This window comes from Musca autumnalis, unplaced genomic scaffold (assembly GCF_047663935.1).
Source record: "Musca autumnalis isolate F117 unplaced genomic scaffold, ASM4766393v1 scaffold_4, whole genome shotgun sequence".
Lineage (NCBI taxonomy): Eukaryota > Metazoa > Arthropoda > Insecta > Diptera > Muscidae > Musca > Musca autumnalis.
In genome coordinates this window covers 141,775,001-141,791,252 of record NW_027411977.1, presented here as the reverse complement: position 1 = coordinate 141,791,252, position 16,252 = coordinate 141,775,001, and the positions used below count along the sequence as shown (strand labels likewise).

Sequence of the window (16,252 nt, the reverse complement as noted above, 5' to 3'; positions counted from 1 at the left end):
GAGCATCTGAAGCTCCGAAAACTAAGTTTAAGCGTAGTCCACTTTCAAGCATAGGTGAACATCTTTAATCGCTGCTTAAAATTAATTTTGAATTACATTACGACGTTATAAGGGATTTCGACTGTTCATATCCTTTAGAATAGTCTAAATCCCTTATAACGTCGGTCAAGAGGCCGAAGAAATTCGGACGGTATAACCGGTAGTCGTTATAAAAGATATTAATAAAATGAGATGACTATGTACTATATAGTTATTTCTGGATATGTCTGTTTTTGTTGAAACTAAATAAATTTTCCTACTTTTTCGCATAAAATTCTTACAAGCATTCATAAGTTTTAAATCCTACTCAGATCTGGCGATTTAAAGGCTTTCCAAAACACTTTGTTTGCTTGTAACATCTACTGTGTAAATGCATTTTTGAAGAGTTTCTGCAGCTAGACACGCATCTGACTCAGTTGAATTCAAACATGAATTCTGCAGTATTTCGTGTCTGTTTGCCATAATTTTTTTAATCGAACGTTCCCGCGCCTCACTTTCCCACCCCTGCCGACAGAGGGGGCGACCACCCTCTTCGTAGGGAACTTCGCTAAAAATATGTATTTCATAAGTTAGTCCCAATTTACATTAGGCGAGTTTACTTGCGGCAATTGTCAGTTTGATGGAGAGAGAGGTGAGGCATATGGTAACCCTTTGCCTCTCAGCCCCCTCTCTCACCTACAAACTGACAATTGCCGCAAGTAAACTCGCCTAATGTAAATTGGGACTTAGTAGTAAGTCAAATATTTGAAAATAGTTTCGTTGTGAATGAAAATTATTCAGAAAAAATTAAAAGTTTGCCACTTTGTGTGAAAGGAATGCGAATTGGTTCGTTCGTTTTTGTACTTTGGCACCCGCGAAAAAATTCAGATTCGCGCTTATACCTCATTTGCACTTAACCGGATTGACGGAGTGGGTTTGGGTTTCAAATGTCAATTCTATGGCGAAAACGTCAAATAAATCCTCATAGAAGGTTAACACGGCAAAAAGCTCTAGTGCAAACGCCGTTTTATGGTGTTTAAACTACTTTATTTATGACTATTCTAACATTGTTTGGGAGAAATCTCTCTAATAGAAAGAACACCATTACCTATCAATACCCTCTCTCTTCGACAAAACTGAAAATCCAAAGCTAAAAAGGATAGATAAATAAAATAAAACTGATTATGGTTTTAGTTTCACCACGAACTGCAAAATAATTGACACGTCAACGCGATCATCATCCAAAGCTTTATTCTGTTTTCGGCATGCTTCCGAATAGTCGGTTTGAATCCTTAAATCCTGGTCGAGCGAATCCACCCAAAGGAATTAAACAATAAAAGTTCAGTGTAACATAAATTGGTGGCACTACAAAGACATCAACATCTGTCTGTTGCAAACTGATATGCCCAGATATGGAGGCTTATTATAAAGATCTTAAGATCTTTGAGACGCGACATTAAAATTAATTTGTAACAGACTTCTTTTGTTAATATTAGAATAAAAAACCCATTGTAGTTTGTCGTTTGACGAGAAGATTTCTATTTTTATTTGATAATTGTTTTTATTCACATTTAATCTTTTCGAAAATTGTTTTCTTGTATTTTAATTTTATTTATGAAATAGAAACTAAAGTATAATGCCGATCCAAGTTTACTTTGAACGGGCAGCCAAAGCGCTCAAATCGGCAATGCACTTGTTGAGGGTCTCCTTTTCCTGTTGAGGGGTGATGGAGGCCATAACATTCTTAACGATCCAATCAACCATATGTTTTTGGTTAAGGCGACGTTCAATGTGACGGCATTCGACTTGGTAATCCAAGCGACGCTTAACCTATGAAAATAAACAAACATTAAGAAACAAGAAAAAAGTTAGAACATTCTCAAATAAATCATAGTTTTTGGCATACATACTTCATTGTACACGTTCATGGCGCGTTCACGGAAAGCAGCTTCCAATTGGAGGGCAACGTTCTCCTTCTTGGCGTCCATGAGCAAAAGAGAGCCTTCGGCGCGCCATTGTTCCTTCTTTTCAGCTTCAATGGATTCTTGGAGTGCTTTCAATTCGTCTTCACGACCTTGTTTCCATTCAGCTTCAATTCTGTCGATTTCGCCATCAGCCCATTTGGCAGCAGCTGGGCCGAGTTTCTTAACGGCAACAATAGCCATAATGGCCAAGGAAAGACCACTGTAGTATTCGTGTTCCATAACATAGATTTCCTTGGAGCACAAATAGGTGATCAAACCAACGCCAAAAGTGTAAGGGCCAGTAACACCAGTCTTGTTATAGAAGAATTGGAACCATTCTTCTGGAATGAAACCCAAACGAACCTTGCCGGGGTGTTCGGGGCGGACAGGGCGATCGGAGCCACTTGCGCTAGCAACGGCTCTGGCAGCCATAGCGCCCATGGGACGTTGAACTGCAAACCAAGAAAAAAGAAACGAAAAATATTTAATAAATAAACAAGTATTACCCAATCACACAACCCTAGGCGCGTTCTTCTCCATTTTTGCAAATGTTACTAAATTTTTGACAGCATATGATGAGACCGACTACGAGTGATTACATAAACTCAAATTTTTTTTTGCAAGTCGAAACACTGCTTGATACATTGTCAAACATTGATTGTTAGGTTAAAAATACGTTGATTTAAGTTTTTAATGCAAACCGTGAATACTTGTTACTTGTTGGAATTTTATTATTATATTACCAGAAAGAATTGCGGCCCTCGACAGCATTTTTGTGTGAATTTTTTTCTATTAGTTCAGAAAGAATTGACGTTCGTGGGGCTCTCCGACAAGTCTCAAATACAAGCAGACAACGAAGCGAATCGATTTTTTCGACGGCGGCGCGCCAACCCAAATTTTGTCGCCGGCGACCAGTGATGCCAGATAAGTTTGGTCGAAAATCGCCAATTTTTGGGTTCCAAAATCGTCAAAATATTTCAAAGTCGTCATTACCATGGTACAAATACACAGGTAGCCGCATCGGCAATTGTTGGCAACATAAGACGTCAAAATTTGACATCAATTCAATGCAATTGACACATTATGTTACCATCAGCTGGCATGATAATGCTACCTGTATTATTGTACCATGGTCATTACCAAGGTATATTAGCTCTGTTCCTTTACGTGCAAGAATCTTCAAGTTTTACCACTTTTTACTCGAAAAGCGTTCCTTTACTTCATGTAAGCATACAATTGATATGAGGGCAGTTCGCAACTTTAACTACCTTTGCTACTTTTACTATTTTTAAAAGTAAAGGAACAGACCAATTGATATAAGGCATGGTACAAATACACAGGTAGCTGCATCGGCAATTGTTGGTAACATAAGATGTCAAATTTTGACATCAATTCAATGCAATTGACACATTATGTTACCATCAGCTGGCTTGATAATGCTACCTGTATTATTGTACCATGATATAAGGTAGCTGCATGAATTACAACAACTAACAAATTTACAAAAACAACATTGTTGTTATTGAAAATTTAATGTCAAAGAAAATATTGTCTCAGGAAAATCATAATGGTTATATCACACCATATGCTTTTTCACATGTATGTTTTCCCTTTGTGTATACTAATATACAGACCAGCTGATGTCATACATGTGAAAAAGCATATGGTGTGATATAGCCATAATCAAATTTGAAACAAAATGTAAATAAGTCTGTCTGGTTACTTTCCCAGCAAGAACTTTCTCAGAGAGTAAGGGGTTTTTATTCTCTTTTGCTAGAAAATTGAAAATAATAAACAGACACCTTCCCAGCAAAAACCAGCAAGCAAACAGCTGGCTTGCCAAAGCAGAACAATTTGTCCGCCAATAAAGGAAGCAAACACCTTGTATTTTATTAAAAATAAAAAAGAAAATTAAACAAAAAAGTATTTTTCCACTTTACAAATCTGTTCTCCATAAAACAATACAATTACCCCCATTATTATAAGTCGTCTTTTGTTATAGTTTGGATTTACCGAACAGATTTATAGCGTTCCGGTTAACTTAAAGTTAAAAGTGATCATTAAATTTCATGGAGGACCTTCTTGGCATTAACTTTTAACGTTAAAATTATATTTTTAATTCCTCCATATTGGTTTATTTTGCATTTTAAAATCCATCCAATAGTAAAAGAACACATATAATAATGTCCCTAAGACTATGTTATTTCCACAATAAAATTGTTTTTAATTTTCGCAAACATAAATCAACAACAAATTAAAAACAGATGATTGATTGTTTTCAGGAAGAAGTTGCTGCTAGAAGAAATTTGTCCAGCAAGAATTTGCAATCTCTCAGTGAAAGAACTAACGACTTCCAGCAACAATTGGTATAAATTGTTACAAATTTGAGGGTAACCAGACAGACCTAATATCAAACAAAGACAAAATATAACAAGATGGGACATTTACATTGCTACTATACATCGGCAGATGGTGCTGGAGGTCTAACATAATGTTATGTTCCAATATGGTGACATAAAACAAGTATAACATAGTTCATTAATTTTTTCCATAAATTCTGAATAATTTTGTATTTTTATATGTTTCTATTTTCAAAATTAAAGAGAGAGAGAGAGAGAGACACATGTCAAAACAATGTTTGTGTATACAGACTTTCAGTTATTTGTTTCCTTTTTGTTTCTGATTTTTTACGCGATTTTGAACTAATGGACAAGAAATGTGTGTGGAATTAAGAAGGAAACACAACCATCTGCCTTCTGCATCTATATAAAATGATTAGTTCATTCACTTTCATTCATCTTTTTCCTTTTTTCTAAAAATTTTTGCGTTTTCGAACAATTTTTCATTTTTAAATTTAGACATGTCATAATAAATTTTTTGATAAATTCTCTCATTTGTTAGGGATGGGACATACTTATTCGTCGTTCAGAGAGTATTTCTAATCGAACAACGTAGAAAAATCGTCGTTCGTTCATAGAATTTTGTGTGGGGAAATAATTAATTTATTCGTAGTTATGGGTCGAACAACGAATAGAGAACAAACGACGTACCGTGGAAACGGGCTATTAGAACTATTTACGTCTTGTTCTAATGCTTGGTTTACATTTACGAAATCCCCTCGATTTCAACTGTCGAATCCATAGGTTAAACGTCAAATGAAATCCAGATGAAATCCGTTTTGCGCGTGCCTTCGCTGTTTTTTGTTTGTTTTGTTTTAGTTGAAGATTCATTCATACCCAGCAAAAAGTTTGCATCCGCGGATGCAGTTAAATCACTAGAACAATTGCCGCTGGAGTACTTTTTTTCCTATGAATTCACCTATGAATTTTACAAGAGAGCGCGCAGCTAGGATGCACTCCGTTTGCTTCCACGGCACACAGCTACGATGCACTCCATTTTCGATCCAAATCACAGCCTTTGATGTAGTGTTTTGGATTGAATTTAAATGCAGTCCATGGTACAAATACACAGGTAGCCGCATCGACAATTGTTGGCAACATAAGATGTCAAAATTTGTCATCAATTCAATGCAATTGACACATTATGTTACCATCAGCTGTCATGATAATGCTACCTGTATTATTGTACCATGATGCAGTCCATTGCAAATATCCCAAAATAAACAAAATACATTGCTCAAGGCATATTTATACAAGGTAGAAGTGACAATCAGCTGTATTCTTACTTTTTTTGTAAATTTAGTTTTCAAAATGTAATAGAAATTTGTAACTTCGAAATTTGCTACCATAAAATTCTTCTTTTCACCGTAAACGTGTAATAACAATGACCTACGACAGTTCTGTATGCTTTATATTTACATTTTTATTCAAATTTGTTCTATTTTAGAGGATTTTCAAAATGTATTTATGTTTTTCTTGAACACATTTTTGGAAATACCCTATTATACAATATTTATCTTTGACAATTAATTTTCAATAACAACAATGTTGTTTTTGTAAATTTGTTAGTTGTTGTAATTCATGCATTTACCTTATATGAATATACCTTGACATTGCTTAAGTCCAATTTACATATGCATATTAAATGATTTCGTTTAACGAAATCCTAGAATCAAATGAAGTGTATTTACATCTGTTTTTTTGCGTCATTTGCTTACGCACACAATCGCACATACACACTTATACAATAACACACACACGCACACAATATATTTATTCAGAAAAATAGGAATTTCACAACACAAATGTGTATAAAATAGCTTAAATTAATTCCAAAAACAAAAAAACATAATTTTTGCAAGTTTTTTAACCTTTTATTTCCACTTTTGTCATCGTTTGAGTATTTTTGTTTTTCTACAACACACACAAACAAACAAAGACATCATAAAACAGTTGCATTTTTTGGTAATTTATGACGAAAAAGCAGGGTTGCGTATAAAAGTATGGTGTTTTCGTGCGTTGTTTAGAATAAATGACGTAGCTATCGTCATTTATTTTTGTATGGTAAATGACGCAAAATGTTGCCTGTTTTAGCAAATAAATGACGAAACAGCTCTAAATGACGAAAAAGTTGCTAATGTAAATTGGACATTATTCGTGTAAGACAAGAATATTAACTTTTTTTCATTTTCATTTTATTTTCAAAATTTTTACATTAACACAAATTATAAAAACTCTCCATTAAATTTGATCGTACTAAGTTTACTTCCTCTACTCTGCTTTTTATGACATCGAAATTGCTTCATCATCCAAATGGTTTTTCATTTTTCCTCCTACTTCAGTTCAGATTTCCAAAAAACTCCAACTCCACTTCAAAAATAATTTGCGTCTCGTGAATTACAGCAATGTTCATAACTTTAGTTTGTATTTCTTTATTTTTTATGAAACAAATTCTTTGAATTTTAACACTCTTTCTTGTGTTCAGAAAAAAAAAATACTGCGACTGGGATAAAAAATTGGCTTGCTTGGCTAGGGATCTTTAAGCGAGTGCTTCCAAAATGTATCGAGCGCAGTGCATTTTCATAACTCCGTGTGGACTGCAACGAAAGATGTATTGAAATCATAACTCTGCATTGCACTACTTCCAAACTTTTTTGCTGGGTATGATTGCTTAAGTCTGGAGTATTCCCCCATTGCACAGTGGATCCACTTGTATGGAGAAAGTGGCCAAAAATATTTAGAGTGTAAAAATCAAGCCAATGCGTCGGTTACAGCTTTGTGCTGCTGCGAAGAGTGTTTTAAGAAACCACGAGCGTAACATTCTCCCCCCTTTCCCCTCTGGAGGGGGTTCCGGTAAGAATTGTTTTATGCTGTTAATACAAAATGACATGAACAAAGGTCCCGATTATCTTATGATGCAAAAACAAAACAATCTCCAAAACAACATAAAATCCAAACAATTTAGCGGATTAAAAAATATCAAAATTTTTGTCAGAAAATTGGTAAAATTTTTAATATAGATCTTATAGCGTTCTTCCTGGAAGGCAGGTACCGCCAACGTAAGATAAATTTGGAAGAAGATTTTTTTATCTTGCCACTGATGCCAATATTGTTAATGTACGTGGTCAGATAACAGAGTTATACGCTAATATATCCATAGAAACCCTATTCTAGGACAGCTTTACTCAGCGACCCATCATTTATAGTCTGGCACTAGATGGCAGCTGATTTTAATACTGAATTATCTTAAACCCATGACCTACTTTGGAAAATTATTCCCGAGGTGGGCACTGGTGTGCATTATGACTAAAACCTTAGGTCAAATATAAGTATATGATCGAATTGGCATTACAAAATACACTAAGAAGATGTGCAGCTAACTAGAATTCCACAACACGCTAAAACACTATTTTTTAATGAAAATTAAGCTATTACCTCCTCCTTCAAAATCCACTGTAATATTTTGCTATACGTATTCGTTTCGCGATATTTTGAATATATTTACTTCCACTTAAAATATAGGTTGTACTCACAATTAAAAATATTAATCAAATGTTTCGACTTTTGAAGCTATTCTTAAGAAGATCGCGTTCGAATGAAATAAAACTAATATATTTTTAAAAAGGTCAATGTCATAGCTGTCAGAGTTGCAGGATGTTGTACCAAAATTTTGACATTAATTTTTTTTTAATTTTGGCCAATGGGCGGATCCACTGTGCATTGGCTTAACTTCATCATTACTTTCTTTGCAGAGAGTAATGTTTACAAAACGCACTGAGAATACTCGATGCTTAAGAGTTCAGGTTTTCACTAAAAAATCATCATTTCAAAAACTGAAAAGCCAATTGATAATTCCCTTCGCCGGGATGAAATCATGTTTGTTCTGGCCTTTATAATTTGACATTCTGCTCTGGCCTTAAAGGAATGCCAAAGCCTCTTTGCAAATTCGCCTGCGTTCTCCTTTAGGAGGCTCTGGCATTCCTTTATAATTTGACATTTGGGAAGCAAGCAAAGCAAGCTACGATTGATTCTGTTCTGGCCTTTATAATTTGACATTTGGGGAAGCTAGCGACGATTGATTCTGTTCTGGCCTTATAGTAAGTTTACATTTACGAAATCAAGTGGATTTCAACTGTCAATTCCTTTGTGTATACGTCAAATGAAATCTTATATGAAATCCATTTGATTTCATTTGACGTTTAAGCAATGGAATAGACAGTTGAAATCGAGTTGATTTCATAAATGTAAACCTAGCATTAAGCTCAAATGTGATTGAATTTAATACCCTAGACAGACGGCATCGTTAATTTGCATTAATAACTGTATTTAATTTTGGCCTGACAGACGACAGTTTCTGCATTTACGAAACAGCTGATTGCTGTTTTGTTGTTGTTTGCAATGTATTTTTTGTTTTCCTTGTGTCTCAGAGCATGAATATGCTCTCTCCTCCATATGAATATGGGCTCTCTTCTACGGCATTGCCATATTGAAATACCTAAATGCCTTTTAAATGCAGCTCGATTTTGTGCATTAAGAATGTGGATAATGCACGAATTAATTTGAATTAAGGCAGTTAATGCAAATTAATGGCCTGCGTACATAAGCTGCCTTGCCTGCTTACCTTGCTTACTTCTGATAAAAGAATAAAAAAGAAAAGGGCAACCCAGTTCGAAATTTCCTCGGCCTTCTTTATTCTTTTATTTTTATTATGTCAAAAATGAAGCAGGAAAGCAAGGCAATCAGGCAGAGCAGCTTATGTACGCAGGCCTTAACGCTGCCGTCTGTCTAGGGTATAATGGAAAGTTTTTTCTTCCTGGAAGGCAGGTACCGCCAACGTAAGATAAATTTGGAAGAAGATTTTTTTATCTTGCCACTGATGCCAATATTGTTAATGTACGTGGTCAGATAACAGAGTTATACGCTAATATATCCATAGAAACCCTATTCTAGGACAGCTTTACTCAGCGACCCATCATTTATAGTCTGGCACTAGATGGCAGCTGATTTTAATACTGAATTATCTTAAACCCATGACCTACTTTGGAAAATTATTCCCGAGGTGGGCACTGGTGTGCATTATGACTAAAACCTTAGGTCAAATATAAGTATATGATCGAATTGGCATTACAAAATACACTAAGAAGATGTGCAGCTAACTAGAATTCCACAACACGCTAAAACACTATTTTTTAATGAAAATTAAGCTATTACCTCCTCCTTCAAAATCCACTATAATATTTTGCTATACGTATTAGTTTCGCGATATTTTGAATATATTTACTTCCACTTAAAATATAGGTTGTACTCACAATTAAAAATATTAATCAAATGTTTCGACTTTTGAAGCTATTCTTAAGAAGATCGCGTTCGAATGAAATAAAACTAATATATTTTTAAAAAGGTCAATGTCATAGCTGTCAGAGTTGCAGGATGTTGTACCAAAATTTTGACATTAATTTTTTTTTAATTTTGGCCAATGGGCGGATCCACTGTGCATTGGCTTAACTTCATCATTACTTTCTTTGCAGAGAGTAATGTTTACAAAACGCACTGAGAATACTCGATGCTTAAGAGTTCAGGTTTTCACTAAAAAATCATCATTTCAAAAACTGAAAAGCCAATTGATAATTCCCTTCGCCGGGATGAAATCATGTTTGTTCTGGCCTTTATAATTTGACATTCTGCTCTGGCCTTAAAGGAATGCCAAAGCCTCTTTGCAAATTCGCCTGCGTTCTCCTTTAGGAGGCTCTGGCATTCCTTTATAATTTGACATTTGGGAAGCAAGCAAAGCAAGCTACGATTGATTCTGTTCTGGCCTTTATAATTTGACATTTGGGGAAGCTAGCGACGATTGATTCTGTTCTGGCCTTATAGTAAGTTTACATTTACGAAATCAAGTGGATTTCAACTGTCAATTCCTTTGTGTATACGTCAAATGAAATCTTATATGAAATCCATTTGATTTCATTTGACGTTTAAGCAATGGAATAGACAGTTGAAATCGAGTTGATTTCATAAATGTAAACCTAGCATTAAGCTCAAATGTGATTGAATTTAAAGCTGAAAACAGATACAACGTTTGATTAAAGTTTTGTGTCGTTTTGGCCGTTTTTACACTGTTGGGCATGATGCCGAAAAATTCAAATTCATTTGAAATATATGCCGACAAACAGATAAACGCTGGACTTTGGTATCGTCGTCGCCCTGTTGTTGTTGTTTTTTTCTCGACGCCCAACGCAAAACTGTAATCAAACGTTGTATCTGTTTTCAGCTTAATACCCTAGACAGACGGCATCGTTAATTTGCATTAATAACTGTATTTAATTTTGGCCTGACAGACGACAGTTTCTGCATTTACGAAACAGCTGATTGCTGTTTTGTTGTTGTTTGCAATGTATTTTTTGTTTTCCTTGTGTCTCAGAGCATGAATATGCTCTTTCCTCCATATGAATATGGGCTCTCTTCTACGGCATTGCCATATTGAAATACCTAAATGCCTTTTAAATGCAGCTCGATTTTGTGCATTAAGAATGTGGATAATGCACGAATTAATTTGAATTAAGGCAGTTAATGCAAATTAACGCTGCCGTCTGTCTAGGGTATAATGGAAAGTTTTTTAATTTGTGTTTATATAATAAAGTTCTTTGTATTCTTGTTTTACACAAATATTAAATGCATTTTTATTGCATCCTTAGACTGATTAAAAATGCAATCCGAAGAATGCCTTTAAATTCAATCCAAAGCACTGCATCAAAAACTGTGATTTGGATCGAAAATGGAGTGCATCCTAGCTGTGTGCTGTGCATCCTAGCTGCGCGCTCTCTTGTAAAATGCATAAGTGAATTCACAGGAGAAAATCCCAACAAACAATTTTGGAAGTTGTTCATGTGGAGATATCATTTCACTACACCCTTCGATGCAGTCCACATGGAGTTATGAAAAATGCACTCCGTTGGATACATTTATAAGCAGTTGCTTTAGAGATCCCTACAAAACGAAAACGGTTGATCGCTAACCGCCGCTGCCGACATCATTTCTTCAAAAGAGAAACAAGAGCGTGTATGTCCCAATTTACATTGGGCGAGTTTACTTGCGGCAATTGTCATTTTGTAGGAGAGAGAGGTGAGGCATATGACAACCCTTTGCCTCTCAGCACCCTCTCTCACCTACAAACTGACAATTGCCGCAAGTAAACTCGCCTAATGTAAATTGAGACTATATTTCGAAGAATTTGTTATGCCAAGTTTACACTTGCGCTCTAAAATCCACTGGATTTCACGAAATCCTGAAATACATCTCGGTGTTTACACTTATTTTTTTGTTGATTTCATACATATCAAAATGATCAAGGTAGATGCACACGCGCAGTTGATCGAATATGAATTTTAAAAACAAGTTGTTGCAAATTGAATTAGTCATCAAAAATATACGACAATATAGAACTTTACAACTTTATTTTGAAAATTATCGTAAAACTATCTATATATCGTATTAATTGTGTATAGAGCCCGTTCCCGTACTCCAAAGTCTAGCAAGACTTAAGCTAAAAACAGATACAACGTTTGATTAAAGTTTTGCGTTGGGCGTCCAGAAAAAAACAACAACAACAGGGCGACGACGATACCAAAGTCCAGCGTTTATCTGTTTGTCGGCATATATTTCAAATGAATTTGAATTTTTCGGCATCATGCCCAACAGTGTAAAAACGGCCAAAACGACACAAAACTTTACTCAAACGTTGTATGTGTTTCCAGCTTAACACTTCTCTTTAAACAAAAATAACGCCGAACAACACCCTATTCTCCTGTTTTCTGCCATACAATTTTGGCATAGTAGAAACTAGCAACATATTCATTATCATCTAAATACGATAGCTGATACGTTGATTTGCTGCAGTTTTTGCAATTTCCGTCATTTTTTCGTTCCCGTTTTTTTTAATTTTAATTTTAGACATTTCGATCTTTTTTCTAACATTACCATTAAAAAAGTACGAGAACGCAATGAAAAATAGCATTGTAACAAAGTAATGTAATATTTTTTTCACATTGTTTAAAAATTTTGATTCTAATGCTAAGTTTACATTTACGAAATCCACTCGATTTCAACTGTCAAATCCATAGGTTAAACGCCAAATGAAATCCAGATGAGATTTCATATTACGTTTGAGCTATGGAATTGACAGTTGAAATCGAGTGGATTTCGTAAATTTAAACTTAACATAAAATTTTTTGTTGCAGCAATTGACCATCTACCTTGTTTATTGTTATACGTGAAAAGTGTTGCAACTTTTGGTAATTTTTCAGTCACAAACAGGGTTGTATATCATGTGTACTGTGATTCGATGTTGATTTCGCTGAAATCACGAAATGAGATGATTTCATTTTTGTATGCGAAATCATGATAATTTTTGCTTGATTCCGCGCGAAATCACGAAACGCCTTCGAAATCACGAAAAGACGCCGAATGTAAACCAAACATTATAAAACATGTTTGCGGTAATTTACAAGACGGACATTTTTAATGGTGTGGAGTTCATGTTGATATCTGAACTAGTGGTGGGAATGCAACATAAAAAACCTTTACCATGATGAAGCAAAATCAGTTGCGCTTGGATTAAGTGGAGAACGGAGGAAATACACTCAATTGCGATTGAATTTAATGGAAACATTTTCGGCCTGTTTCACTATGTCGAAAGAAAATGAATGCGAGCGAAAAGCACCTAAACTTTCAGCCTGTTTCTGTATGTCGAAAGAAGAATGTGTGCGAAAGAAACACGTCCAAACTCTTGTGTGTTTTTCAAATTTGTTTTTTGTTTTGAAACAAAAGCAAAGGTAAAATTATTTCGAAAACTAAAGTTCGGGCGTGTTTCATTCGCACAAATTCTTCTTTCGATATACAGAAACTGGCTGTTTGCTTTTCATGGTAATACTGACTTTGTTTTTCCGTCGAAACAACTACAAAATTTGAAAATTATACACGATTTAAGTAGTTTTTCTTTTGTTTTCTTTTTCGTTCGACATAGTGAAACAGGCTGTTTACAATTTGTGTTTATGTATATAAGTCCCAATTTACATTGGGCGAGTTTACTTGCGGCAATTGTCATTTTGTAGGAGAGAGAGGTGAGACATATGGTAACCCTTTGCCTCTCAGCACCCTCTCTCACCTACAAACTGACAATTGCTGCAAGTAAACTCGCCTAATGTAAATTGGGACTAATAAAGTTCTTAATATTCTTGTTTTACTCAAATAATAAATGCATATTATAGCTCATTTATGCTAAGTTTACATTTACGAAATCCACTCGATTTCAACTGTCAATTCCATAGCTTAAACGTCAAATGAAATCTCATCTGGATTTCATTTGACGTTTAGTCCCGGGTCACACTACAGTAATTTCACTGAAATTTTGTTATGAAATTATGCGTCTCTAGATCGACGTCCATAGTAGAGTAAAATCATAAAATTGCTGTAGTGGGGAATTCGATTTAAGAACACCTAATTTCATGAAATTTTTTAATGAAATTCACGCTAGTGTGGACCGGGACTTAATCTATCCCAGCAAAATTTGACGGAAGGGGTTCTTTGCGATGACGTGATTTCATGTCATCTTTTGCATTGGTTCAAAGGAAGTCGTGAAAGATCCGATCTTTTCATTAGGATTTGAACCAATGCAAAGGAAGTCGTGAAAGATCCGATCTTTTCATCAGCATTTGTACCCATTCCATCGATCCAATAGAGATGATGTTTGTGTTTTTATTTACACACCTGTTTATTTTCATTTTGGTATGTTCCAGTACTGCAAAAATCTACTAATTTTTACTATTTTTTCCGATAACATAGAGGAAAAATTGTTATCGTAGTAAAAATAAGTAGATTCTTGCAGTTTCTGGAACAGACCAAAGTTGTTAGAACTGTCGTCGTGATGTTGTCTTACATTTCATGCATATCAAACAACTAAAACTTCTAAACAATTGGTATTATATGAAGTCCCAACCATCGAGCTAAAAATAGAATCGGACTGCACACATTGCTATTTTAAAAGCTCCCTTGTCTGTTCTAAATCTGACATAGAATGAAATCAATCAAATCTCGCTTCTTGGAATTTGAAAAAAAAGTCCGAAACGAAAAGGAACAAAAATCTGAAAATAAAGAAGAAACTACTTTTGGAAAGAAACTATTAAAAATAAATTAACTAAGCATAAATGGTATTTTCCATAAAAAGTCTCTCCTCCCCGTTCGTTACATTTTGTTCTTAGAGATCCCTAAAGCAAGCCGGGTTGTAGATCCCTACATATTTCCGTCACTAAACAAAAGAGTATAAATTACCAAAATGTTGTTATAAAATAACAATATTATAAAATAAAAGTAATTTACGAAATAAAAATACTTAAAGGAGTGCATTTGGAGTCCATGTTGAAATCTGAACTGGTGATGGGAAGATAATTGAAAAAACCTTTTGTAAGATGAAAGAATATCAGTTGCGGAGAACGGAGGAAGTAATCTTTTGCGTTGCAGCGGTGGTGATTACATTGCAATTTTGGATGTAAACTTTTGAAAAACTAAACTGATAAATTAATTGTAGCTATTTCATGAATTCGTTTGAATTAATAAAGAGTTTTGTTTTTCATGAAAACCATATTTCAATACAGCATTTCCATTTTCCAAACAAGACATGAAAATTTCATGCCAAGGGGTTGGTGAAAATGACATGCCAAAGCATTGGTTAAAATGACATGTCAAAGCATGGGTGAAAATGACGTGCCAAAGCATTGGTGAAAATGACATGTCAAATCATTGGTGGAAATGACATGCCAAAGCATTGGTGGAAATGACATGTCAACGCATTGGTTAAAATGACATGCTTAGGATCCAGAAAAGAACGTCATCTTTTGGGGTCCACGCTCATATAAAATTCATCGATGAAGATGCTAAAAAGATGACATGCTAGATCACTTGCACCCATGATTGAATGTCATCTTTGGCATCGACCCAGCAAAATGCTATCATATTAATTGTATGCTATTAAAAGTAATATGCTGTTTATATAGGAGCTTTTTGCAGGGTTAACCTTCTTTATGAGGATTTGTTTGAAATATAAGCAATGGAATTGACATTTAAAACCTAGTCGGTTTGTTAAATCCGGTTATATATAAACGGGGTATAAGGGAACACTTTACAGGTTAAAATGGCATGGTAGAATAAGAAAAGGTAGCAGCAATACACAGCTGACTGAACTGGGTTGTAACGTTAGTGTCAAATTTCATATGACATTTTATACGTTTATTTCTATTTCGATGTACATTAGGGACATTGTAAGGGGAGAAATATCCAAATATTGGAAAATACTTCCCTTAAGTTTTGGGTTTATTGGTTTTTATTAATTTTATTATTTATACTGGGACATGAATAAGTCGCAATGCAGTATTCGTCCTCAGTTTCGCTTGCTATTGTAGCCTTTAGGCTTCCAAAGTCTTAGCGAATAATTTTATTTATTTGTTTATTCGTTTTCCAAATAAAACAAAGGCAGTTAAGCTTTACCAACTTTATTGTTCTGCAGCTCGATCACAATAGAAAGATTGAACATCATTTCTATGACCAGCTGGGCACAAGTAAAATCATTACATTTGGTTAGAACTTATCTACTACAAATATTGCAAATATTAGTATGAAAGTTAAAAACATATTGAGTGATTATTAATTGCAATCATATCTAATTTGCATAGTTATTGAGTATTTGAGTATAATTGAGCAAAAGAGTAAGATATGCATAAATCGATTTGTCGTTAAGTTTTATGGTACGAGAGAACACGAAAGTATTGGCGAGAGCAATACAATAACAATGATAATAACTTGTTCGTTAAAAGAAAGAAG

General features: G+C 34.7%; 1 protein-coding gene across 1 annotated transcript; it reads right to left on the bottom strand.

Annotated features, from left to right (window-relative positions):
• Nucleotides 1–1,533: 1,533 nt before the first annotated feature.
• Nucleotides 1,534–2,885, bottom strand: ATPsynB (ATP synthase subunit b, mitochondrial). The gene is made up of 3 exons (XM_073987042.1): nucleotides 2,726–2,885; nucleotides 1,929–2,434; nucleotides 1,534–1,848 (listed from the first exon to the last, which is right to left on the bottom strand). The coding sequence occupies exons 1-3, from the start codon at nucleotides 2,751–2,753 to the stop codon at nucleotides 1,669–1,671; spliced, it is 714 nt and encodes a 237-aa protein (XP_073843143.1). The 5' UTR covers nucleotides 2,754–2,885; the 3' UTR covers nucleotides 1,534–1,668.
• Between the last annotated feature and the right edge of the window lie 13,367 nt (nucleotides 2,886–16,252).

What these genes read in the sequence shown, in the direction of transcription:
- ATPsynB (XM_073987042.1), bottom strand. Translation starts at nt 2,753, where the DNA reads ATGCTGTCGAGGGCCGCAATTCTTTCTG. An exon ending in GAGGGCCGCAATTCTTTCTG is followed by an intron (nt 2,435 to 2,725) that starts GTAATATAATAA and finishes CTTGGTTTGCAG; the next exon opens with TTCAACGTCCCATGGGCGCT. An exon ending in CCATGAACGTGTACAATGAA is followed by an intron (nt 1,849 to 1,928) that starts GTATGTATGCCA and finishes TTATTTTCATAG; the next exon opens with GTTAAGCGTCGCTTGGATTA.